Below are 25,764 nucleotides of genomic sequence, written 5' to 3' on the forward strand. Positions count from 1 at the left end.
CATAGTGTTTGTATTTGTTGGTACGTTTATCATTGTCAGATGGAGGATGTGGAGGATGTAGAGGATAAGAAAACAAAATTTATTGAAACTCATCTCTAAAAGCCCAGTGAGGGAGAAGGGACGTCAATCTAGGCGGGACTGCTAAAACAGCATCTCTACCGAAGGACCTCTTCAACATCTGACACGAATTGAAGTCCATGCGATTACGCATAAAATCATCAACAACTGCAAGAAAGTGATTGTACTAAATACAAATAAGTGATTAATCAAAGTTCTGTTTCATTTAAATCCATAAAAAAACAAAAAAAAGCTATATACAATAATGTAAACAAAAGAAATTACCTCATCGCTTCTCCAACTTGGACGCACTGTACGAATCGCACGGTTGCTCGAGACTCCAGGCATATCGTCTTCAGATTTGCCCTCAGACATTGCTTCTTTCTGTAAGAGTCCGTCGCAGCTCTTACCCACCTTCATATCAATTTCAGCCTTGAATGTATGGTAGGTCAGCTCGCGACGGTCAAAATGCTAGTTTATAAATGTATTAATATGAATACATTTAATTTGCAATCAAAATATACTTCTAACATACATCGGTCTCTCGACCTGCTTTTCTTGACCGAGAATTTGTCTTTTTGCGCGCTTCATAGGATTCCTTGACTCGGCATCTCGTTCCACAAAAGTTTGTGTAGATACAATCGCTAATATCGGCCTGTCGAACACTAGTCCCAACAACCTTTGGAGCCAGGTATGCATGAAGGTCATGCATCAGCTGTCTGTTGGGTGGAAGTCTGTAATCAACATTAACATCCCAACTGTGCTTGCTGTCGTTAGCTGCAACTAGTTCCGGCTTATTTGATTTGAAGTTGTGTTTCTTCAACTCTCCTCGGATAAGAGCCTATACTTAGTGTGAGATATTATGTTGATGAGCTACTGTACATCTCAACACTTACTAAAACTCTAGTGCGATCCTGTTTACTAAGTTCACCAGCGTTTGCACCAGTAAGAACCACTGGACCAACAGAAGGAGCAACAGAAGGAGCAACAGAAGGAGCAGCAGAAGAGATACCAAAAAAAGCCTCAGAAGGTGTTGTATACCAATCCAGAGTAGAACCAACGGAAGAAGCTGCGAAAGGGACAGAAGCAGAAGCAGGTATAGTGGTAGGAGCAATAACTGCAAGAAGTTCTCCAGAGGCATCGGCAACACTATCAAGTATTTCCAATGAATCTTTGTTCCCCTTGATGACAATGCCAATGTTTGAATCCATGGTCTTGAGACTTTCCTCCATAGCGGTGAGCCTTCTTAAAAGCTCAGTATATTCCGGGGATGGAGCTGGGGCAATTGACTGACGATTGTTAACCATGGTCTGAAAGCTATCTAATAAAATGTTATACATGAGTTGATTGTTAATTATATTTGTTTTATATATCTATTCATTGTATATATAGAGTGTTATTAACATACAAAAGAAGTTAGGTGTTAAGTGAAAGAATAAAGTGTAGTTAATGGAAAGATGGTAAAAGTAAAAGCAAGAACCCATTTATTATATTACACTTGTTGCTGTAAATACTCAGGATTTCTTTAATACGCGTATCTCTATTAATACTTCCTGGAATTAATGGGGTGCAAATCGGCTTTGAACATGCTTTTTTCAACTCAATCCAATATATGATTTCTGTCTTTTGGCCTTTTGGCCCTTTGGTCTTTTGTTCTTTTTGTTTTTTTTTTTCATTTACAAGTTTTCTCTCTTTTCTCTCTTTCCAACATTTATTATATTCACAGATTTTCTTGGTAAGATATCTTATTCTTTAATATTATATATATATATATATATAACTAAAATGATAATAATTGTTTTCTATTACTACAGACACTCGCGTTTTGTTACCTTCTGATGCATCCCCTTCACAATGTCCATCCGGATTAGCTAAGGTTAGTAAATATACTTTATGCTGTCATCCTATAAAATTATCCTGACTTTTTCCTTTCTTTTGTATAGGCCATATCGCCGAAATTACTCTCTACTATTAAACACGGTTATGAACACGGTAATATTTTATTTTATTTCAATCTATCTCTTTTTAATAAGCACATGGCTTAACATAATTTCTATTATAGATGAACCTCCCTCTCATGAGCACATCGCGAATCAAGAACTTTCATTTCATACGAGTGTCATTGACATGGTAATTTTTTTTGTACATATAACAATATTATTTATTTTGTATATTAATGTATATCATTTACTGAAAACAATATTAGCGTCTCCTATGTACTCTCTTGGTCTGCAAATAAATCCTTTTGCTTCGGGTAGGTAAATGAAATATTCTACCACACAGTTCACAAAAAATAATTTTTTTTCAGCATTTTTATAGCCAAATAAAGTATATTGAGTACTATGGTTCGCATTCATGACGCCTTTTCTTTTTGTCTCTGATAAGCTATTATATTGCAAGCATAATTACATATATATATTCTTAATATCCACGATTTCTTGTTCAAACAGCTAACACTTTTCTAATTTCATAGAACAACCATTTACAAGCAAGCAACACACAACTGGGCTTTTCTCTGGGAGATATTGTTTGGAGAATACTTGTTTTATCAGAACATTGGCCATTTTAAATTGTATGAAGGATAGAACACTAGCCAGAATGTTCCTGAATATTAAATATAACCACTGTACTATAAACCTAAGAATATTCTTTTCTTTCTAATAAAAACAAAATAAACCAATAATTATTATAAATAAATTAAAGATCGGAGAAGTGTATGGAAGCAAACAGTATAAGAAGAAGTCTCTAAGATTGGATAAAATAAATTCAAATACAACAAAACCCTGTAAAAACTGGCATATCCATAAATTAAACAATGTAAAAACTGGCATATCTGTATAATCGATCTTTCATTTATCGTTCTTTTAATTGGAAAGCGGTAGGATATATTACAACAAAACGTAATTCTGAGTTGCCGTTTTAGTGCATGTGGTAAAAACCCATATACAGAAAATGCAAACACATCCTACTATCCTGCTGTTCTGACCTTTTCCTATGTTCGAAAGTTGGTCTTACCACCTATGAGTAAGCCAGCTTCATACACTTGTAAAAACTATCTGATCACATCGTAAAACCTGGTCTTTTCACATAATTAATTACAGTTTTACACATAAGAAAACCGCACCTCTTTTCCAGTGCTCGCAAAACATGGAACCTCTCACGTCTTCAAGAACCTGATGTTCTCAAACTATATGCCCACACATTTGTCACTAATTCCACCAACCTCAAATCCACTTTGCAATCGACCTTCGAACACCCTCCTTCCTCACGTCCACTAATTGATGCACTAACTGATGAATTCAACTCACTCATTTATAATTCTTTAAGTAGCTCAATTGGCAACCGTCCTTCCCATCCTTCCCACTGGAAAAATTCTGGAATTCAGTACTTCAAGCAGCTGCAGAGCACCGCAATTTCTGCTACAAGAAATGGCGCTGTGCATGTGGTATAGACAGAATTCATTGGTGGGATAAGCATCTCAAAGCGCAGGCAGAATTCCGACATCAAGTGCAATCATCTAAGCGCCAATCATGGCATGCTTTCTGCAAATCAATGGAACAAGACTTTTCCAAAGCAACATCAAAGATCAAGCTACTCAAACGCTGACGGCAGTCTCAGCACATGTTTCAACATAGTGATGGACCAGCAACAGCAGCAACAATTATGTGTGAGCATCTTGCATCCGTATACAGTGGCAGTATCCTCCCAGATCAGCGTCCTCCTCCTCCTCTTCACAGTACTGGTCTGCCTTTTGCCTCTGCCAACTCATCATTTGTTTCTTCAGTGGTAGAGGAATGCATGCAATTTATGCCTAACCGCAAGGCACCAGGCCCAGATCACATCAGAGCAGAAATGTTGAAAGTAATTCGACCACAAATTGCTCCACTACTCTCACTCTTGTTCACCATCTGTTGGCAATGGTCATATGTACCTGTTATTTGGCGTCAGGCTCAAGTTTTTTCCATTTACAAAAAGGGAGATCCATCAATTGCTGCGAACTATCAACCTATTTCACTAACTTCTGTTGTGCGGAAACTGATGGAAATGTGTATTTCTCCAGTGCTTCACAAGTTTTCCCCTCCTCTGGATGTTGCTCAGGGTGGTTTCCGTCCTAGACGTGGTGCCATGGACCAAGCTCTCTGTCTGCATGACCTCATGAAAGCACACTTCCACCGCCATCACCATTATCCTGTTGTTGCATTCTTAGACATAAAGGCAGCTTATGATACAGTAGACCGACGAGTCATTTGGGATGCTCTTGCTAGACGTCACACACCACCAGCTTTACTTGGACTTCTTGTCAATATGTTTGATAATGTCTCTATATCTGTTCTTCTTGGCAACTTCTCTTCTCATTCTTTTTCTCCCACCACAGGCGTCCTTCAAGGTTCCGTTCTCAGTCCACATTTGTATTCAATCTATATCAACTCTCTGCCACCAATACTCCGCACAGTTGCATCACCACTCACCTCAACACATATCCCATCAACCTCTCCTTCCTCATTAGATGCTTACAATTCTCTTCTTGCCCCATCAGATGCGAATGACTTTCAACACATTCACTTGCCTACTGCCATTAACAGTCTTCTTTTTGCTGATGATGTTGCTATCTTTGGCTCTGTCACTGATGTTCAGAGTATGCTTGATCTTGCTGCCCAACACTCCTTCCAGCTTGGCTACCGTTGGAGTCCTTCAAAATGTGCTGTACTCTATCCTCCTTCACGATCTTTACCACGTTCTACTATCTCTCTGTATGGCGAGTTGCTCCCTGCAGTAAATGAGTTTATATACTTGGGTATACCTTTCCGTAACAAAGGCATCTTTGGACCGTCTGTTGTCACTCATCATCGTTCTGGAGCATTGGCTGCTATGGCAACTCTTACTGCTGTTGGTGCATGTAGATCTGGTTTCAGTTTGCTCTTAAGTTCATGTCTGTTCAAAACCTTTATACAACCAAAATTCGAGTATGGTCTTGCAATCACATGTCTTTTGCAAAAAGATGTTTTACTTCTAGAGAAAATTCAAGATAAATGCTTGCGAATGATTGTTGGTGGCCATGCAACTTCATCTACTGCAGTCTTGAAACATATCTGCAACCTGCCCAGTATGGCTTTTCGCGTTGACATTCTCAAAACAAAATTTTGTCTTTGGGCACACACTCTTCCTTCTGGTTGTCTTCTCTCTCTGCTCCATTCTCATCATCTCCAAGCATCAACACTATCCACTCTTCACACAAACCTTCTTTTTGCCAGAATTCCTCCTGATCTTAATTGCTCCAGCCGCATAAAACTATCCAAGCACTTTGAGTCTTTTAGACAAGAAAAGTTTGCTCACTTTCATCTCACCAACACTAAGATTCTCATCCAAGCTTGCCGCCCTCTTCTTGAAGTTGATCCTGTATTGTTTCTTTCTGCTACACACATAGAACGTGGCCGTCTAGTACGTTGGAGAATGTGCTGGTTGCCTGGTAAGCCAAAGGAGTGTGCATGTGGCTTTGATCATACTTCAAGACGTCATCTCCAATTCCGCATCACAATCCCATCTCAGCTGTTCTCTCAACTTTCAGCACCACCCACAGATGAAGACAACATCATTGACTTTGCTATATCAGCACTACCAATCTCGTCTACACATCCAAGCCCTCTATATTGGAAAGCTCTTCTTACAATACTATAGCATATTGACATGCTATACAATCCTAATGGCAACTACACACATGAAACTGATCATGATTCTCTCTGGCACTAGCTCTAATAATTTACTATCTGTTTTCTTTTACTTCTTTTCTTCTTATTTTTGTCTTCTCATTCATGAAATGTTTCTAGATCTGCAATTCTGTTTCCTCCCTTTCACTGTTACAACTTTTTACACAGCTGCAAAGTGGAGAGCAGGTTCAGTCTTTTAGCTTAGTATTGTTTATTTCTCTTCTTCTATTCATTTTTTTTGTCTTTTGTGATCCTTTTGGACATTTTTTTTTCCTTTTTCTTTGTGTACTTGGGAGGCTATATGATCTATAGATTGCCAGCAATATCTCCTTAATAAAAATAATCTTTAATCTGAGCCAAGAAGGCACTTCTCTTTCACATAAGCTTCACTTTTTTAAAATTTGGGTTTTTCAAAGTTTGCATTCATACAATTCTATCATCAATCCATCCAAAATATTGCTTCAACCATTGCATCCATTGTCAAACACAACGCATCTACCCTTCCCACCACCGCATCCATTGTCAAAAAAAAATTTCCTATCGTTCCTGCTATTTTATCACCGATTTTCACTTTTTCTCTGCCGATTACTGCCATCTCAAGATCATCGCCAAACATGTCGCAATTGTTGCCTGCTAATTGCATGCAAAGTCTGCCAGCCGAACTTGTGACGCTTTTAACCAGTATGCAGTCACAGTTCAATGCACTTAACGAACGTACAGCACATTTGGAATCTCTTGCTGCCGAAAATGTCCAATTGCATGCTCAATTAGCTAATGTCTGGCAGGAGAATGCCAATCTCCGATCTCAATTGTTGCAAAACAATGTGACTGGTCCTGTTCCCAGCTCTGCTTCTCTTCCTGCACCCCAGTCAACTGCAGATCTTGCAACTGCTGCCTCCACTTAGGCCACCAAAACAAGCTTGATTCTGCCAGCCAAAACACCTCAACTTCCTTCTGCCCACCGGGTTGCTGTCTCTCAAAGACTGTTCTCTGACAAAACTAGTCCTGATGGTTTTGAATATGTTTATATTCCTCGCTCACGTCGTATTATGCACAGTGAAGTGCACCGCTCTCTCCGCACTCTTGGTGTTGACACTGGTCACCTGTTAGATATTAACTTTCCTGCTCGTGGAGTCATTGGAATTCTTCTTCATGTGCAGTATCTTGAGGAATTTAAGTCCCAATTAGCTAGTGCTAAGGTCTCTCTTGTCAGCAACTTTGATCCACTTGATCCTAAAAATGTTGCTGATCCCAAGTTTGTCAACTTGTCTGTCTCTGGTCTTGAAACCCAGGCTTTGGTTCTCCAAAATGCCTGCTGTCTCCAAGCTCTCAAGTTTTTGCGTTCTCACTTGGTCCTGCCAGTTTCTCACTTCTTTGTCCAGTCAGGATGGATTGGGCTTGCGGAAATTCCTGTCCAACCAGTAGCTGAGCACTTTGGTGATGCTCCAAACAAAAAACGTGCCCTTGATGCTCTCACTGCTATGATTGAATGAGTGACCTTTCAATAGGATTGTGGAATACTAATGGACTTCAACCTCGTGCAATTAAAGACGTGCTCAACCACTGTCAATCTCTTCATATGCTTTTTATAACTGAAACATGGCTCTTATCCCCAGCCCGTCTTCTAACCTCCTGGTCTCAGTTTCATCTCTATGGATCTTCTGTTGCTGGCAACTACTGCGGATCAATGGGGGTATCATTGTTAGTCTCTCCTTCCTGTCCTTATGCTGTCACACAAATACCTATGCCCAACAACTATGCTCTTGCTGTCAAGATTGGTACCCTTCGACTTATATGCCTTTACTTACCACCCTCTATGCCCACTCACGAAGCTCTTGATATCCTCTCAGTCATTCCTTTAACTGATGATACCATTATATGTGGAGATTTTAATGCACGCCTTGGTTCAGTAACTGGTGACTATGCATGTAACTCTCGTGGTATAGCTTTAGAGCAATGGTTTGAAGAACGATCTTTAACTGTCCTCAATAGAGTTCTCTCACCATGCACACCCACATACATTTCCTTTCGTAACGAAGTTGAAATCAGCAGCATCATTGACCTTTTTATCACCAACACCAACTTTGCCAACCCTTCTTTACACGTTGCAACCGAACTATCTTTAGGCTCTGATCACCGACTTCTCTCACTTTCCTTTACTTATGACCTGCAACACTCACCACCAGCACCTCCACCTATGCGCCAAACTTGGAATCTGTCACGTCTTTATGAAGATGATGTCAGATCATTATATGTCACCACCTTTGTCAACAAATCCGCCTCCCTTCTCACCACACTACAAGACCTTGTTCAGAATCCGCCAACTATATGTCCACCCATTGATGCTCTTACTAACTCTTTCAATGCACTCATTTATGACTCTCTTAGTAGCTCAATTGGTTCTCGTCCCCCTCGCCCCTCACATTGGAAATCATTTTGGACCCCTGCATTGCAAGCTGCAGCCGACCATAGAGATGGTTGTTACAAGCAATGGCGTTGAGCTTGTGGCATTGACAAAATCAATTGGTGGAGCTGGCACCAGCATGCACACAAGGAGTTTCGTCAGCAAGTTCAAACAGCAAAGCATTTGTCTTGGCATGCTTTTTGCTGCTCAATGAACTCGGATTTCAACAAGGCCACATCTAAGATAAAACAGTTGAAATGGCGCAGGCAACCACAACACACATTTCAGCATGATGATGGCCCAGCAGTCGCAGCAACAGTTATGTGTGACCATCTTGCATCTGTCTATAGTGGACATATTCTTCCTGATATTCGACCTTCACCACCACCACTCAACATCTCTCTCATGCCTTTTGCCTATGTTGACTCCCCATTCACCTCATCAGTGGTGGAGGCCTTCATGCAATTTATGCCTAACTGCAAGGCGCCGGGTCCTGACCACATCCGTGCAGAAATGCTAAAGCCCATTCAGTCTCACATCTCACCTCTTCTTGCCTGTCTTTTTACCATCTGCTGGCAATGGTTATACACTCCTTCTCTCTGGCACCAAGCCCAAGTATTTCCTATATTTAAAAAGGGTAACCCTCAGAATGCCGCGAACTACCGTCCCATCTCCCTTACTTCTGTGGTGCGCAAGTTGTTTGAGATGTGCATAGCTCCTGAGTTGCATAAGTTCTCTCCTCCTCTGGATGTTGCCCAAGGTGGATTTCGTCCTCGCCGTGGTGCTCTTGATCAAGCTCTCTGTCTGCATGACCTGATGAAAGCTCATTTTCATCATCATCACCACTATCCAGTAGTTGCTTTCTTGGATATCAAAGCAGCATATGACACTGTAGATTGGTATGTAATTTGGGATGCCCTTTTCAGACAATCCATACTACCTGCTCTCCTTGGACTTTTGGTCAATATGTTTGATGATGTGTCTATCTCAGTTCTTCTTGGAAATTTCACCTCACATTCATTTTCACCCAAGACAGGCATTCTCCAAGGTTCAGTTCTTAGTCCTCATCTTTACTCCATTTATATCAACTCCCTCCCAGCTCTCCTCCACACAGTTGCATCTCCCCTCACTTCTACCTATGTACCATCATCATTTCCCTCCTCATTGGATGCATATCAGTCTCTTCTTGCTCCTTCAGGTGTGGATGGCTACCAGCACGCAGTCTCATGAATGCCAATAAATACACTTCTTTTTGCTGATGATGTGGCAATATTTGGTTCTGCTCGTGACGTTCATACTATGCTCCATTTGGCCACCCAACACTCATTTGCTCTTGGTTTTCGTTGGAGTCCATCTAAATGTGCTATCATTTACCCTCCTTCTCGTTCTGCAAACCATCCAGATCTATCTCTATATGATGAGATCCTTCCTGCAGTGGAGGAATTTATATATCTTGGTGTTCCCTTTCGCAATAAAGGTATTCATGGGCCTTCTATTGTCACTCATTGTCGTTCTGGAGCCCTGGCAACCATGGCAACACTGAATGCAGTTGGAGCATGCTGGTCTGGATTCTCTCTGCTTCTCAGCTCTCGTCTGTATAGGACCTTTATCAGACCAAAATTTGAATATGGATTGGCTATTCTCCCTCTGAAAAGAACTGATACTATCCAGCTTGAGAAAATCCAAGATAAATGTTTGCGCATGATTGTTGGTGGGCACCGAACCTCATCTACAACTGTGCTCAAACATATATGTCACCTTCCTAGTATGAGTTTCCGTGCTGATGTGCTGATAACAAAGTTTTGTATTCGTGCTCACTACCTTCCCTCTGGCTGCCTTTTGTCTCTTCTTCACTGTCACCACTCTCAGTCTTCATCACTTGTCACTCTTCGTCATAATACTCTCCTTCAAAGCATCCCTATTGATTTAAATGTTCATAGTGGCAAAGCTCTCACACATCACTTCGAAACCTTTTGACAGTTCAAAACTGATCAGCTCCGATTGTCTTCAAACCAAGTCTTGTTCCTAGCATGCCGCCCTCTTTTGGAAGTCGATCCTATTCTGTTCTTGCCTGCAACTAGGGTGGAACGTAGCCGCCTTGTCCGCTGGAGAATGGGTTGGTTGCCTGGCACTCCTAAGGATTGCCCTTGTGGTACTGACCATACCTCACGTCGTCATCTTGCTGTCTGCTCTTTGGTTCCTGTCCATTTGTTGGCCTGTCTTCCTATTCCATCTGATCAAAACTATAATCCAATTGATTTTGCTATAACTGCTCTCCCAAATTCTAGTCAGGCTCTGTGCCCCTCTTATTGGGTAGCACTGCTTACTATTCTCTGGCATTTTGACAAGCTTTGTAGCCCTGATAGTGACTATACTCATGAAACTCACTTTGGTACTCTTTGGGTTGGACTTAGCTAGTTTTTGTTTTCTTTTTCTTGCCTTTTTTTCTTTTCTATCTAATTTGCTTTCTCTTTGTCTTTTCACGCATGAACTGCTGCCTGCTTGCACTTCTATCTCCTCCCTTTCACTGTTACAAAATTTTTACACAGCTGCAAAGTGGAGAGTAGAGTACAACTCTCAGCTTATTAGTATTAGTTCTTTTCTTCTCTTTCTATTTTTTTGTCTTTTTGTGATCCTTTTGGACTTTTTTTTGCTTTTTCTTTTGTACTTGAGATGCTATATGATCTATAGATTGCCAGCAATATATCTCTTTAATAAAACATAATATTTAACCTGAGCCAAGAAGGCACTGCTCTTTCGCTTAAGCATTTTATTTGCCCAGTTCCAAAATTTTATTTTTGACGAATCCATATATAAAGTGTATCTATCTATCAACATCTTGATGCAAAACGATCCATCCGTCACGAAAAACGCACCTCCCATTGCCAAAAGTAGTGCAGTCCTTGTCCTTGGTATCCCAGCTGTCAGCAAAAAAAATTTCAGCTCAATCAGACAACATCATGCCATCTGCATTCTCAATCCCAATGGCCAATTTGCAAATCGGCAACATGCAGGGATTACCCACTGAGCTTACCTCATTTCTGACAACATTGCAGGCCCAAATCATGCATGTGCAAAACAGAACTGACCAGTTAGAGCGACTTGCAGCAGAGAATGCAAGATTAACCACTGAATTGGATCAAGCTAGAACAACAATTGCTAATCTGCAGAAGCAATTAGGATCTCAGAGTGCACCTGAAAAAAACTTTTCAGAAATTTCACTTTCGAACCCAGCCGGCGCAGTAGGTGCTCCTGACAAACACGAAGAACCAGGTCTGGAAGCCTCCACTTGGGCTAGTAAAGCCAGTGTTTCTCTTCCTGTAACTGCCCCAAAAATGTCTGCTGTTCCCTCTGCTCGCCGTATTGCAGCTTCTGTCCGTATGTTTGCTCTTCCCTCTGGACCTTCTGGCTATGAATATGTTTATATTCCATGATCAAGACGTCTTAAGCACAAAGAAGTCCGTTCTTCTCTCCACACTCTTGGTGTGGATTCTTCTCAACTTTTGGACATTAACTTCCCAGCCAGAGATGTCATTGGCGTCCTTGTTCATGTCCAGTATGCTGATGCCTTTAAGGCCAAACTGACAACTGCTTCTGTTGAGATTTTGGACGCATTTGATCCACTTGACCCTGATAATGTTGCTGATCCCAAGTATACATCTTTGTCCACTCATGAACTTGCCAACACTGCTGCCATGCTTCACCATGATAGATGTCTCCAGGCCCTCCAGTTCTTGTGCCCTCATGTTGCTATCCCAGTTGGTCACTTCTTTTGTGAGGCAGGGTAGATCAGTGAAGATGAAATACCCACACGCACAACTCTTACCAATGCCACTTACTGCAAAAACCATTGGGAATTATTATAATAATAGGTTTTGATTATCGGGATATTTTGTCACATAAAAATGAATTACTTGTAAATATTAAGGAAATCATAGTTGACAAGTTATTGAATAAAGTGTCAAAAATAATTGAATATTATCTTATTCCAAAAATAAAAACCGGGAGTTTAGGTATAATGTCTGTGTATCAACTGTTCTCGGGGATCAATTATATAGACTATTCCAAATGCAGAACAATGTATTATCTACCGCTGATTACACCTGTAATTTGATGTAGGCCTTGTTTTTGTAATAACAGGCGTAATAACAGGGCACTTCTTTAATGTTTATTGGCTAAATGAATCGAAGAAAAAATTCTCATAGGTGCAAATGCTAAGCACGAGTTACTTAATTGGATATTGTTTTGTTTTGAAAAATGGTTTTTTATTTGTTTTTATTTTGGATAAAAAAAGCCTTTTTTTTTGGCAATAATAAGAATTCTATATAGTATTACTATTAAATACACTAATCTGTTATATTGTACTTCTTATAAATTTTGTTTCAGAATTTTTTGAATTAATAAACTCGGATAGTGAGTATATATGCTTACTGAAGCTATTTGATTAAAGGGAGTAGAAAGATACTTACATACTGTTAGAATAATTTGTTAATAATGGAATAAAACACAGATTTATATTATCAAAAGCTACGAGCCAATGCGTCATTCAAGTATATATTACAAAGAAAGGAATATAAAACATATACATACATATTTACTAAAGGAACATGTCTTGTCCTTGAGTACCGGTCATATAAGAATGTGAAGAATCATTTCAACTATAAAAAAGGAGAGTGAGAATGCTGATATAAAAAAACAAAACAAAATAAAAACAACATAATAATAAAATGAATAACACGTACCCTTATATTCTTTAAATGATTTGTTTTTCCTGACCATATGTAAATCAAGGGTGAGCTATATTTAAAGTAGATGTTAGATATTGTTTTTAATACTGGGAAGAAGATGTTGATATAGATATATACGTATATACCACCAATATGTTTTTGTGTTTTTTTTTGTCTGCACCAGTTATATCAGAGAAATATATGTAATGGCTATTTAAAGTAATTTATAGTTAGTAAAATAATGATATATTTAATAGTAAAGTACCTCTTGTATAATGAAAGACACCTGCATCATATGTATATATTAAGGGTGCCTAAAGTGAAACATAGTAGGATTAAAAGAGTGTTATTTTTATTAATATTATTAAAGAGTAGAGAAAAACAGAAAAAGGTGGGAAAATAAAAAACAGTGTTTGAAAAAGCCGTAGACCCTGAAAAAGTTATTAGACTGTTTCTCTTACTTTGAAAAAAAAATTGTCTACTAATTATAGCTTTATATGTTTCATAAAACAATTGTTACTTACTATATACCTAAAGAAGTTATTTTCTAGCTCAATTTTTTTCAAAATAATATATTTCGATCTCCTCGATCATTTAAATAAAGAAGTATTTACACACTCATACACTTGCTCAACTTGCTCACTTAATCATTAACATAATTGTTTAATCACTCAATTACTCTACAATTCTTTACGTGTAAAGTACTCTCTTAAAAATTTATTAAAATAGAAATATCAAGCAATATATACCAGAAACTTATTATTTTATTATATAAAAATACAGATAATGGCTCCAAGAACTAACATCAACCAGAACGCACGTACCAATGGATCAACATCTAGGCCATTGATCAACGCAGTCAACACTGGGCGTATAGAATCATCAAATCCAATGATTGCTCCTAGACCAGAAAATATGTCAATTCCAGTGTCAGAGTTTAATGATGTAGTCAGTCTTCTCGCTACACTCAATGACAAAATGACAGCCGTTAGTTCTGATGTTAGTGAATTGAAAGGTAATTAAACACAAACTATATTGTTTTCCAATAGACTGACTATTTGAACAGTACAATGCCAGGTGGGTGCTCAATCGACTGGCATGCAAGCCGTTCTGGATTCTGATATGGATCCTCAGGACATCATAAGCAGCTCAAGACACCCAAAGATCTCAGTAAGCTCAAATACTAAAATTATAAAAACAATCTCCCTTTAAATCTAACATCAATATACCTTTAATAGAGTATTATTTGGGGGCGGTTAAGAGATATTAATCTTAAGATAGATGATTTGGAGTTGATCAGAGAGAATGATGATAAACCAACTTGGGATATCAATGTTGGTTTGTCTGACGAGTTTAACAAGAATCTTGCAAGTGATTTGATGCTTTACATTCGTCGTCAACCTGTAGCAGCCATGGTACCACCAAAAGAGCTATGTGGTATAATTGTAAACAGCTATTACAATCGCTTGGCTACTAGTAAGCTTACTGAAGAAGACAGACAGACAAACACTACCTCAAACAGAAGAGGAAATAGAAAGACTGCTGTAAGCATTTCTATTTATAATAATTCAATTTTGACAAGTATGTGGTATTTCAGGTACGAAACAATAGAAAAATAAAATATTTGATAATAGAGACGTATAGAAATACTTTGAGACTGTATATCAGTTTTTTTTATTCATAAATAAAAAGTGTCCCTTTTTATAAGAAAACACAATCTGCTCTTGTCATTACGTCTTAGTTTCTTAAGGCTTTCTTCCTTTACTATATTTGGTTATTAGAGTGTATTTACTGCTTAACTAGTGTCGGTGTTACAATTATGACATCAAGTCATAAATCGTACTTCTTTAGCTCTTAGCTATTCTTTTCTCTTTTATACTAGAGCTTTAGGACTTCCTACTAAATTAGCTCCATATCGATCTGACACAGTTTACCCGGCAGTATGATATAATTATCTTAACAATCTTTAAGATATTATCTACAGTACTAACTGTAATAATTATTGGACTGATTACTTAATCGTTTATATATATTTTATACTGACAAGATGATAGCTACTATGCTATCCCAATATGAATATGTTCTTATATGTGATAAATCCAACATCCGAGTGTCTGGATCACCACAAAGTATACTTAAAATATTATATATATCGTAGCTTAATAAAAGGAGAAAAAGAACGTACACAAAGCATAAGGATGCCGTCACTGAAAAGTTTAATTGGGATTATAATGGCGTTTTTTACAGAGATGCAACGTCTGGTGATGAGACAGAAACCAATACTTCTGTTGTTGCATCTCGTCCTGATTGGCGTAGTGATGAGGTAATGTTTTATATAAAATGGTTTTTCTGTTGTTTGATTCCTGATGTATATATACATTTATAGTTGAATACCGTGTTTAACTTTCTTGATGAGCTTGCCAGAGATGACTTGGGAAAAAGAGCAACGCAGTTGAAGTCGCGGAGTCATGTGTTAGTACACGAGACAATTCCTTGTGGCTTGGTCACAAAAATGCCTACGTGGTCAAAACGCGTATAATAAAATTTCTGTCTTTTTAGTTGCACTCTTTATCACATCTCTTTTTATGTCTATGAACTATGTTTTATATTATTATTATTATTTTAAAAAAAAGATAGAGTATTTTATTAAGTGTACAGCTTTCTTGGCAGAGGAATAACAACGACTTTTGCCGCACCACTACCAGACACATGACTTCCAATTGCAATTGGCGACAAGGTGCGGTGGACAGGCAGAATGTTGTTGTAGTCATACTTCAGAAATTCTGGCTCATACAACTCGATACCCTGCTTGATTCTAGGTTGATGGCGAGGAATTTTGTACCACTCAACGAAGGCAAATACGTGTTGAGGGTTGTGACAAGGGGAAAGGTTGGTGTGCGTGAGGTTTGGTGTAAAATCGTGCAAGAACAAGTACTTAATACGACCAGCATATCTTTCCTCAGAGTCTCCACTTTTTTCAATAAATTTCGCTTGTATATGCGATCCTCTCACGACCAAGTCTTCTCCACCTGTGTAAACTTGTCCAAGGAGATTGATGGATGAAATCTTCTGGATTCGGTCATTCACAAACCAACAATTCCTGATTGTTGTCTTGGCACTGCAAAGAGAATCATTGTCATACTCAATTTTATAGAAATCGAGCAGACAATCATACTCGGATTTTCTCATTGTTGTTGGTGGCTTCAAACACAATGGTAGAGCGGAAAGAGGTAGAGGTTCGTTGCCAAATGTTTGCTTTGAAGGCTTTTCAGCGGATTGTAGGAACGTTGGCAAGTGAAAGAATGACGGTATCAAAGGATGTGGCGAAAGTGCAGGATTATAGATTTTATGACCAGACAGCTTGAGAAAGAGAGAGAGGAGTAAAGGGCTGGTAACATTTCTGAGATGCGCTTGACAAAAGTCACCATTGTAAGAACTCTCAAGAAACCTTTTCATGTAGGTATTCTCGAACCCACTCTTCTGGTTTGTCTCAAACCCTTTCAATACACCATTATAGCGCTCAAAGCTAAATAGCCAAAATCCGTAAATTGGCCCAAAGTCCTCAATCGTTTCTTTTAGATGGAGATGGAGATGCATGTTTTGCGTGAATACATCTGGTTTATAAAAGTCTTCACAACCAACACAGAACTCCTCCAAACTTTCGTGAGCTTTTTTGATCCCATTTTTGGTGATACTTGGCTTCGTCAATTCTCTGCATGCATCGACAAAATGGATCCAATTGCCAAGCAGATCATCTCGCAGGCGTGTCTTAAGCAGAACAGGAGAGTATATCAGGCACCATGATTTTCACTCATCTGCCTTCATAAACGGAAATTTCTTTCCAATCTTTATCTTCAGAGTCGTATACCCTACAGGGAGTACCATTCTATTAGCCTCTTCCTGCATATCTACAAAATCTTTGTCATCAAGCAAATTGTTTGCAATCCAAATATCCATCATTTGTTTTGCAGTCCCGAGAAAAAGGTTGTGCATGGGATCGATAATGGTTGCACGCACTGGCTCAAAGTACACAAGTCGATGAAGCTCAGACCAATGAACACCATTCTCAATCTCCAATCGCTTTCTCTCTGTCAATGTCTTTGCATTCTTCCACAGGTTTGCATGTCTGCGATTTTCTTCTTTTGTGCGGCCTACCCATTCCGAAAACTTAAGCCCAAAATAGTTTACAGCAGTGGTCCCATCAACACGAGCAAACTGACGATTGCATTTGTAGCATGCACATGTGCTGTTGTGAGATGTAAACCCACACGTCTTTCTTGCAGCAGGGATGTCGCATGCAACCATCAACAGAGCAGCACGCACCAGAGCACCTGAGCAGTTATATGTATCAATTGTGATACCTTTATACAATAGCATAAGTTCATCAACAAGAGGACGCAAATAGTTATTGATCTCGTCGGTGCTTGCTTCTTTAGGTCCAGGCATCAATCCAACAAGAATGACATTTTCTGCCTTGTTCCGCTCTTCTCTCGGCAGATTGTTAATTGTCAGGTATATCGCACCACAAGAATATGTTACTTCATCAAATGGTTGAAACCAATCAATGTTCAGTGTCAATAGTAATGATCGTTCCTTCGAAACAAACTGGACACCATCCTCATCCACTAATTCGTTCCACATCTTTCCATCATATACATCGAATAAAGTACCGTTGACTTTTGGTTCACGATTCCATCTGTTGATCATACTCTCAAAAGAAGGACGTGTAAACATTTTTTTCAAGGTAGTTGTCAACGAGTTATAAACAAATGTGCACTTTGGAATCATGGCGTTCTTCATACTAGACTTGTAGAGATCATTCTTACAATGCGTCTTACTACCAACTCTTTTGAAATTGCAGGATGTATGTGTGTTGTTGCTGTAATCGTACAATGTGTGACAATTACTGCATGCTACATATTTTGATACGCTGTTTGTCAAGTCATTGTATCCTGTCATTTTCCTCAAACCCGGAATGCTTGTGGGAAGTCGGAAATCCTCTCCATAATGTTCGAGGATTGTATTTATGAATGTAATCAAAATTACTGCGCCTTCATCCACAATGAAGCTAGAAATAAATATCACAGTGAAAACCGCAATTACTCGATGCCAAATATTCTCTGGAAGGTTTTCTGTAGACTCTGTAAGTTATCATAAAATAATATTAATTTTTTGTTTCTTTAATTCAAACCTTTTTTCTTCAATCATAGTTTATTTTTAATATTTACCCTGTTCTTGCTCTCTGTTCTGTTCTTCTTGCTCAAATTCATCCGACGACTCATATTCAGACTCATACTCTGAGGTATACTCCTCTGTTTCAAAAAGAGATTCTTCCACCAAAAGAGGTAAATGGGTATTGACATACTGCTCTGGTGAGGGTGCACCATTGGAGTAATTATCATCTATTGGTACCGAGTTTAAATAGAGTACGCATTGGGTATAAAAAATAAAATACTATTACATTCAATATGTTCTTCAATTTGATCTACGTCCATATCAGCTTCACCAGTGTTTACTTCGGCTGTCAAAACTATTTGTTCTAATGGATTAGAATACATCATATAAATAAATGAAAAATTGACAACTTAATTTACCATTAATGGTTTTATCCATATTCCTGTCATTATCATTCTGGGCATGACGCTTGGCAGTTCTTTTATCTGTCATGGTGTATCCAAGAGGATTGCGATTGCATCTTGTGCATTTGCAACGAACTTCATCGGGATTGGCAATGGAAAACATTTTTTCACTTAATTTTTTTTAATAATAAAGGAAGTGTGTAACAGCCGTTGCTTATTATAATTGTCTTTATTATTTTGAAAAAATTCTCTCAGGGACTCTGATATATATTAGACCAATGATATGTCTTTAAATATATTCTCACTGCTAAACACAGGAAATGACCTGGGTTGTAATTTTTTGGCTACTATTATCGATAATTCCAGGTAAGTGGAATTCAATTATTTTAAGGTGTTTTTGCAGTGACTGGTAGGTCATTGTTCAAACGTCAGCGCAGCTCATCAGTCACTATGTCTGAATGAGTAATCTCAATATCGGATTATGGAATGCCAATGGCCTGCAACCCAGAGCCATTCACGATACCCTTCAACACTGTCAATCCTTACATATGCTCTTCATTACAGAAACATGGCTTCTCTCTCCCTCACGTCTTCTCACATCATGGTCACAAATTCACTTGTATGGTTCTCTCGTAGCTGGCACCTATAGGGGCTCTATGGGTGTTTCTGTTCTCATATCACCTCACTGTCCTTATGCTGTCACTCAAATACCTATGCCCTCCAAATATGTTCTGGCTGTCAAAATTGGCTCACTCAGAATTGTATGCTTATATCTTCCACCAACTATGCCCACTCATGATGTCCTACATGTACTCTCTTCCATTCCTTTAACACATGATACCATTCTTTGTGGTGACTTCAATGCAAGACTTGGCTCTGTTACTGGTGACTATGCATCAAATTCTCGTGGACTGGCACTATGTTCTTGGATAGAAGAGAGATCTCTATCAGTTGTAAATGCAGATCTTACGCCATGCATACCAACATATATTTCTTTCCGCAACAACTATGAAATCAGCAGTATTATTGACCTTTTTATAACTAATATGCCACTCATCAATCCTTCTCTTCATATTGCTACTGACTTGTTCCTTGGATCAGATCATTGCCTTTTATCACTTTCCTTTACCTATGATCTACAGCACTCTACCAATATGCCACCACTATTACGCAAGACATGGAACCTCTCACACCTCAATGAACCTGATGTCCATGCTCTTTATGCTCATACCTTCAATCAAAACTCGATCTCCCTACTTTCCACCTTGCAAGACATTGTACAGAATCCGCCACTCACTAGACCCAACATTGATGCTATCACTGATGAGTTCATTTCACTCATTTATGACTCATTAAATAGCTCAATTGGACATCGACTCTCTCACCCAAAGCATTGGAAATCCTTCTGGAATGTAGCTTTGCAAACAGCAGCAAATCGTCGTAACCAATGTTACAAAAAATGGCGCCTAGCAATAGGTATTGACAAAGTTGTTTGGTGGACTAAACACAAGCATGCACAGGCCGAATTCCGATCTCACATTCAGCAAGCAAAACGTCAGTCTTGGCATATCTTTTGTCAGTCTATGGAACGTGACTTCAGCAAAGCAACATCAAAGATAAAGTAGTTGAAACGCTGTAGACAGCCACAACATACTTTCCAGCATGATGATGGACCAGCTGTAGCAGCAGCAACAATGTGTGACTATTTGGCAACAGTATATAGTGGACATATACTTCCAGCAACCCAACCACTAGCACCAATGACCACTTCTAACAGTGTGCCTTTTGCCTCTGATGACTCTCCCTTTATCTCACCAATTGTAGAGGAATTTATGCAATTTATGCCTAACCGCAAGGCATCAGGACCAGAACATATCAGAGCTGAAATGCTAAAACCTGTAAAAACACATGTCTCACCCATTCTTGCTTTATTATTTACAGTTTGCTGGCAATGGTCATATGTTCCAAGTTTGTGGCGCCAAGCACAAGTTTTCCCCATCTTCAAGAAGGGTAGTCCAACAGACCCGGCTAACTACCGGCTGATCTCCTTGACTTCTGTACTGCGTAAGCTTTTTGAAATGTGTATAGCCCCCCAATTGCATAAGTATTCTCCTCCATTGGATGTGGCTCAAGGTGGTTTTCGTTCTCGTTGTGGTGCTTTAGATCAAGCTCTCTGCCTCCATGATCTGATGAAAGCTCATTATCACCGTCATAAGCACTATCCTGTTGTTGCATTTCTGGATATCAAGGCTGCCTATGATACAGTGGATCGACGAATCATCTGGCATGCTTTACAAAAACGTTGTACTCCACCAGCACTTTTGGGTCTCTTGGTTAACATGTTTGACAATGTCTCTATTTGTGTCATTTTGGGTAACTTTTCTTCACACTCGTTCTCATCTGCCACTGGGGTTCTCCAAGGTTTTGTCCTCAGTCCACATCTGTATTCAATATATATCAACTCCCTGCCCCCATTGCTCCGCACAGTTGCTCACTCACAAACTACAACCCATGTTCCATCACCCTCTCCTACCTCATTGGATGTGTATAATGCTCTTCTTGCTCCTTCAGGTGTGGATGGCTTTGGACATATTCATTTCTCAACACCCATCAATTCTCTGCTTTTTGCTGACAATGTAGCTATTTTTGGTTCTCTTTCAGACGTTCAGGCCATGCTAGACCTTGCTGCAGACCACTCTCTTACTCTTGGATATCGATGGAGCCCCACCAAATGTGAAGTTATATATCCCAAAACACGTGCAAGCTCACCAGTTCCACTTCTTTTATATGGTCAAGTTCTCCTTGCCACTGACCTGTTTATTTATCCGGGTGTTCCTTTTGCCAATAAGGGTATTTCTTCCAAGTCCATTGCCACTCATAGACGTTCTGGTACACTTGCTACAATGGCAACCCTAAACTCTGTTGGTGCTTGTCGTTCTGGTTTTTCTCTGCTGCTCAGCTCACAATTGTATAAGACCTTTGTCCGCCCAAAGTTTGAATATGGTTTGGTGATCTCCACTCTACTGAAACAAGATATCAAAGTGCTGGAATCCATTCAAGATAAGTGTCTTCGCATGATTGTTGGGGGGCATGCCACATCTTCCACAACTGTGTTGAAGCACATCTGGAATCTGTCAAGTATGAAGTTTCGTGCCAATGCTCTTATGGCCAAGTTCTGTATAAGATCACGCTTTTTGCCGGCCCAGTGCCTTCTGTCTCTTTTGCACCGTCATCATACCGTCTATTCTTCACTTGTCTCCTTGGGAAAAACCCATCTTCTGTCCAATCTCCCTCCAACACTCAAACTTCGAAGCCCTAGTGCTGTAAAAAATCATTTTGAAAGCATTAGAGAAGCTGGATTTGCAACCTTTCTCCAGTCCAATACGCAAGTTCTCATTCAAGCATGCCGCCCAGTTCTTGGAGTTGATCCAATCTTGTTTTTGCCAGCCTCACGTGTGGAACGTGGCCGTTTGATTCGTTGGAGAATGGGGTGGTTACCAGGCAAACCAAAGGAATGTTCTTGTGGATCAGATCACACCTCACGCCGCCATTTGTTGGATTGCCCACTTGTTCCTGTGGCACTATTTGAACAGTTGTCTCAACCTGACCAAGATCAGATACATAGAATTGATTTTGCCATCACATCCTTGCCTTTGTCATCTCAAGAACCACGACCTGCTTACTGGATGCCACTGCTGACTATTCTTTGGCACATAGATATTATATGTAATCCTGATGGTGACTATTCACATGACTGAACATGGTGCTCTTTGGATATAATTTAGACCTTTTTCTTTTCTTTTCTAGTTCTCTACTTTTCATTTCTTTTTTCTTGCTTTGCATCTCTTCTTTCTCTTTTGTTCTTTGCTGTCTGAAAAGTTCTTTGTTCTTCAATTCTGTCTCCTCCCTTTCACTGTTACAACTATTTTCACAGCTGCAAAGTGGAGAGCAGGTTCAGCCATTGAAGCTAGTATGATTTGATCTTCTCTTTTCCCTCTCTTTTTTTTTGTCTTTTGTGATCCCTTAGGACTTTTTTATATCTTCTTTTTGTACTTTGGAGGCTATATGATCTATAGATCGCCAGCAATATCTCCTTTAATAAAATATAATCTTTAACCTGAGCCAAGAAGGCACTTCTCTTTTGTCACGTGTGTTGTGGGCATGTGCAGCTTTGGCCAGTTTCTGGTGAGGGATACTGGACGGTGGATTCCTTTGGTGGTTTGGTCCGGCGGTGAGCCATGACGGGTGATACTGGACTCGTGGGCATTGACGTCGACGGTGAGTCGACCGAGTGACGTGTTTTGAGGGACAAGAGTGGTCTCCCAGGTTTCTTGGGAAATCTTGCTCCCAATACCCCTATACCCAAACCCCTCCAATATAATCCCGTTCCTTAAAATTAAAATACCCATCTATATCGTCACCTCAGAAACACCTGTCACCCACTAAAAACATTACATCTCTTTCCCCTAATTTTATACACTTCTTTATTGCTGACATTTATTTTACACTATTTTTTATTACATTTTATTAGATTCCATTATTATACTATTATTATATTTTTTTACTTTACTTTACTACATCATTATTATATTATTACTTTACTTCTATTCTACCTCACTATATTTTTACTTTATCTTTATTCAATTATTATATTTTTACTATACTTTTATTTTACTCTCTCTATAATTTTCTATTCTACTTTTACTATCAACACCAGTTACATGTAGTAAAAATTTTCACTTCACTTTCTTTTCTTTTCCTCAAAAAATTATTTTAATCAAACATTTTTGTTTATAAAAAGAACAACCTTTTCAATCAATAAAATCATCATTCTATCCTTGATCTTATTTATTTTTGTCCATTATTATCATTATTCTTCATTCATACACAGTGTCCTTGTTTTTTGGAGTGTTGTCTGTCGATTTTGATATATTTCGTTTCTCTGTTTTCCCTTTCCTGTCTTTCTCAGACTTTGTCGTTATCACAATTTCCATTTTAATCTTCTCCCTATTTTTTCTACCTGTCTGTCACCAATTCTTACCTGTCAAATTACCTATTCTTTTCCATTCTTATTGTATTCTTCTTCTTGTATTTCGTAATTCACATTACATTTATTTGCCAAGTGATACTGTTACAATCCACAACAAACAAACACATCATGTGTCACTTTCACGTAAGCTTTACTTTTTTAAATTTTGGGTTTTTCATAGTTTGCATCTATACAATTCTATCATCAATCCACCCAAAATATTGCTTCAACCATTGCATCCATTATCAAACACAACGCATCTACCCTTCCCACCACTGCATTCATTACTGGAAAAATAAGAACAATTAACATATTGTCCAGATAGTCGGATCATAGTGGATATGTCAGGATTTTTTTTCATCTCAGCAGTTTTTTTTATCAAGTTGGGGGTATAGTTTTGATGTATTCTATTGGCTTAAATAAAAATAAAATAAAAATAAAATAAAAAATACGTTTTGGTTTACTATAAAACCATATCAAATGAAATATTTGTAGCGCTCTTGTTTCCTTTTTTATTTTATAATTCAAAATACGTACACTATGTTTCCTTCTATTCAAATGCACAACACTGATTGCCACTGCACCAGATGCAATAATAATGATCAAGGAGTTTCTCGAGTATCGAGACGTACTGCTTAGCGTCATAATAAAAGAGCTAGATTTGAAGGTACTGAGATATTCAAGAGTTGTATAATTTATTCAGTGCTGTTATCTGTCTACCAAGTAGTAATCGCTTTTATTTTTATTTTTTATTATTTTAAAAAACATAGCTGAAAAGAGAAGCATGGAAGTAGATACTGAAAGTAAGATATTTTTTATTTGAAACTCAGAAGAAAAACTAATAATAAACTATTATATTCTATATTTGTAGTAATCCCGACGTATCAATCTGATTCTGTGGAAGCAATGGATGGTCAGGCCAACTCACCTATCTTGGATGTCATCTCAACGTTTGACAATGACATCTTTGTTGGTAATGACTACAATGGTAATGAGTCTGACACAACCGATGACAATGACAGTGATGACAATGGCAAAGAAGACACTGCCAAGATTTATGTTGAAGAGTTTAACAATGAGGATCAGTTTTAAATACATAAAAAAAAACTAAAGAAAAATGTGTGTTAATTTTTGTTTTTAAAAAAAAACCCTTTTGCTGCTTCTGGTATGCCCAAGAATCTAGTGCACAGATTTATTGCTACTTTTACAGTACTGTTTGCATCTCGTTAAGTGGTCAATAAGGGTTCTGTTGTCTTGATTGAGTTCATCAATGAGCTCTTGAAGATTTATGGACAAGATTTCCAACTTCCCAAAAGTCTGGCTGGGCTACATAAAATGACTGGCTTTTCGTCTATCACCAAAGGCATCAAGCAATTTGTGTCATGTCCAAACTGCCATTACATCTATGAAAAAAATATGCCTGTACCTCCTCATTGTGTTTTCACAAATGTTGGTGCACGCTCTCCTTGTGGTTGTAAGTTGATGAAAGAGTCAACTTCAGGTGTAATGGTATCAAAGCAAGCATACTTGTACCAGTCCCTCAAGCAAGCTTTGTCTGTTCTTTTCCTTTGTCCTGGTTTTGAAGAGCAAATCCGTCACTGGAACACAGAGCTTAAGATTGTCAATACTATGTGCGACATATACAATGGAGCAATGTGGAAAGAGCTGAAGGATGCAAGTGGTGTCTCATTTGTTGCTTGTCCTCGCTCATTGATGTTGACACTCAACATAGACTGGTACCAGCCATTTGATGGAGTTAGTTACTCTTCTGGTGCAATTTACTTGGTTGTAAATAATCTGCCTTGAGAGATATGGTTCAAGCCTGAGAACACAATTCTGGTTGGTTTGATGCCTGGTCCCAAGGAGCCAAGATGCGAGGAGATAAATAACTATCTCAAGCCCATGGTAAACGAGATGAAACAGTTGTATGTTGGAATGCAAGTCCCAACCTACGAGTGCCCTTCTGGTGCTAATGTCCGTGCTGCCTTGCTGATGGTTGCATGTAACATCCCTACTGCCAGGAAAACAAGTGGATTTACAGCCCACAATAGTACATGTGCGTGCTACAAGTGTACAACCCAGTTCCCCAGATTGCCCAACACAAATCAGGTGGACTTCAGTGGATTCGATTATTCGCTTTGGAATATTTGTAGTGGTGTAGAGAACAGGTTGCATGCTGAGGAGTGGAAGAGTGCGAGTACACTCTCAGAGAGGCACCAGCTGGAGGTCGAATATGGTGTTTGATGGTCGCAGTTGCAACACC

The 25,764-nt window shown here is 38.8% G+C and overlaps 10 protein-coding genes across 10 annotated transcripts; 7 read left to right on the plus strand and 3 right to left on the minus strand.

The window, feature by feature from the left end:
* Window positions 1–79: 79 nt before the first annotated feature.
* Window positions 80–1,397, minus strand: PHYBLDRAFT_160930 (hypothetical protein; the record flags this gene model as incomplete). Its single annotated transcript, XM_018434312.1, has 4 exons — window positions 80–244; window positions 343–528; window positions 593–898; window positions 954–1,397. The coding sequence occupies 4 exons, from the start codon at window positions 1,395–1,397 to the stop codon at window positions 80–82; spliced, it is 1,101 nt and encodes a 366-aa protein (XP_018298323.1).
* A 117-nt stretch (window positions 1,398–1,514) lies between these two features.
* Window positions 1,515–5,733, plus strand: PHYBLDRAFT_160931 (hypothetical protein; the record flags this gene model as incomplete). The annotated part of the gene is made up of 10 exons (XM_018434313.1): window positions 1,515–1,517; window positions 1,741–1,792; window positions 1,872–1,933; window positions 2,001–2,049; window positions 2,120–2,187; window positions 2,761–2,874; window positions 2,940–3,081; window positions 3,388–3,502; window positions 3,750–3,967; window positions 4,874–5,733. The coding sequence occupies 10 exons, from the start codon at window positions 1,515–1,517 to the stop codon at window positions 5,731–5,733; spliced, it is 1,683 nt and encodes a 560-aa protein (XP_018298324.1).
* Window positions 5,734–6,376: 643 nt separating this feature from the next.
* PHYBLDRAFT_160932 (hypothetical protein) lies at window positions 6,377–8,262 on the plus strand (the record flags this gene model as incomplete). The annotated part of the gene is made up of 3 exons (XM_018434314.1): window positions 6,377–6,630; window positions 6,682–7,199; window positions 7,271–8,262. The coding sequence occupies 3 exons, from the start codon at window positions 6,377–6,379 to the stop codon at window positions 8,260–8,262; spliced, it is 1,764 nt and encodes a 587-aa protein (XP_018298325.1).
* A 1,203-nt stretch (window positions 8,263–9,465) lies between these two features.
* Window positions 9,466–10,584, plus strand: PHYBLDRAFT_137835 (hypothetical protein; the record flags this gene model as incomplete). The annotated part of the gene is made up of 2 exons (XM_018429883.1): window positions 9,466–10,098; window positions 10,147–10,584. The coding sequence occupies 2 exons, from the start codon at window positions 9,466–9,468 to the stop codon at window positions 10,582–10,584; spliced, it is 1,071 nt and encodes a 356-aa protein (XP_018298326.1).
* A 542-nt stretch (window positions 10,585–11,126) lies between these two features.
* Window positions 11,127–11,954, plus strand: PHYBLDRAFT_160934 (hypothetical protein; the record flags this gene model as incomplete). Its single annotated transcript, XM_018434315.1, has 2 exons — window positions 11,127–11,585; window positions 11,616–11,954. The coding sequence occupies 2 exons, from the start codon at window positions 11,127–11,129 to the stop codon at window positions 11,952–11,954; spliced, it is 798 nt and encodes a 265-aa protein (XP_018298327.1).
* A 1,725-nt stretch (window positions 11,955–13,679) lies between these two features.
* Window positions 13,680–15,432, plus strand: PHYBLDRAFT_160935 (hypothetical protein; the record flags this gene model as incomplete). Its single annotated transcript, XM_018434316.1, has 8 exons — window positions 13,680–13,908; window positions 13,960–14,063; window positions 14,132–14,369; window positions 14,476–14,490; window positions 14,675–14,732; window positions 14,776–14,833; window positions 15,052–15,216; window positions 15,280–15,432. 8 exons carry the CDS (start codon window positions 13,680–13,682, stop codon window positions 15,430–15,432), a joined length of 1,020 nt encoding a protein of 339 aa, XP_018298328.1.
* Window positions 15,433–15,539: 107 nt separating this feature from the next.
* Window positions 15,540–18,635, minus strand: PHYBLDRAFT_160936 (hypothetical protein; the record flags this gene model as incomplete). The annotated part of the gene is made up of 6 exons (XM_018434317.1): window positions 15,540–16,661; window positions 16,776–16,909; window positions 17,603–18,034; window positions 18,122–18,295; window positions 18,355–18,432; window positions 18,488–18,635. 6 exons carry the CDS (start codon window positions 18,633–18,635, stop codon window positions 15,540–15,542), a joined length of 2,088 nt encoding a protein of 695 aa, XP_018298329.1.
* Window positions 18,636–18,930: 295 nt separating this feature from the next.
* On the plus strand, window positions 18,931–22,230 carry PHYBLDRAFT_160937 (hypothetical protein; the record flags this gene model as incomplete). The annotated part of the gene is made up of 4 exons (XM_018434318.1): window positions 18,931–20,093; window positions 20,196–20,370; window positions 20,414–20,440; window positions 21,337–22,230. 4 exons carry the CDS (start codon window positions 18,931–18,933, stop codon window positions 22,228–22,230), a joined length of 2,259 nt encoding a protein of 752 aa, XP_018298330.1.
* A 265-nt stretch (window positions 22,231–22,495) lies between these two features.
* On the minus strand, window positions 22,496–22,881 carry PHYBLDRAFT_61335 (hypothetical protein; the record flags this gene model as incomplete). Its single annotated transcript, XM_018440791.1, has 2 exons — window positions 22,496–22,542; window positions 22,590–22,881. 2 exons carry the CDS (start codon window positions 22,879–22,881, stop codon window positions 22,496–22,498), a joined length of 339 nt encoding a protein of 112 aa, XP_018298331.1.
* A 1,160-nt stretch (window positions 22,882–24,041) lies between these two features.
* PHYBLDRAFT_137842 (hypothetical protein) lies at window positions 24,042–24,593 on the plus strand (the record flags this gene model as incomplete). Its single annotated transcript, XM_018429884.1, has 3 exons — window positions 24,042–24,129; window positions 24,272–24,304; window positions 24,373–24,593. 3 exons carry the CDS (start codon window positions 24,042–24,044, stop codon window positions 24,591–24,593), a joined length of 342 nt encoding a protein of 113 aa, XP_018298332.1.
* Between the last annotated feature and the right edge of the window lie 1,171 nt (window positions 24,594–25,764).

The sequence above is a fragment of the Phycomyces blakesleeanus genome, assembly GCF_001638985.1.
Source record: "Phycomyces blakesleeanus NRRL 1555(-) unplaced genomic scaffold PHYBLscaffold_1, whole genome shotgun sequence".
In the NCBI taxonomy this organism is placed as follows: Eukaryota; Fungi; Mucoromycota; class Mucoromycetes; order Mucorales; family Phycomycetaceae; genus Phycomyces; species Phycomyces blakesleeanus.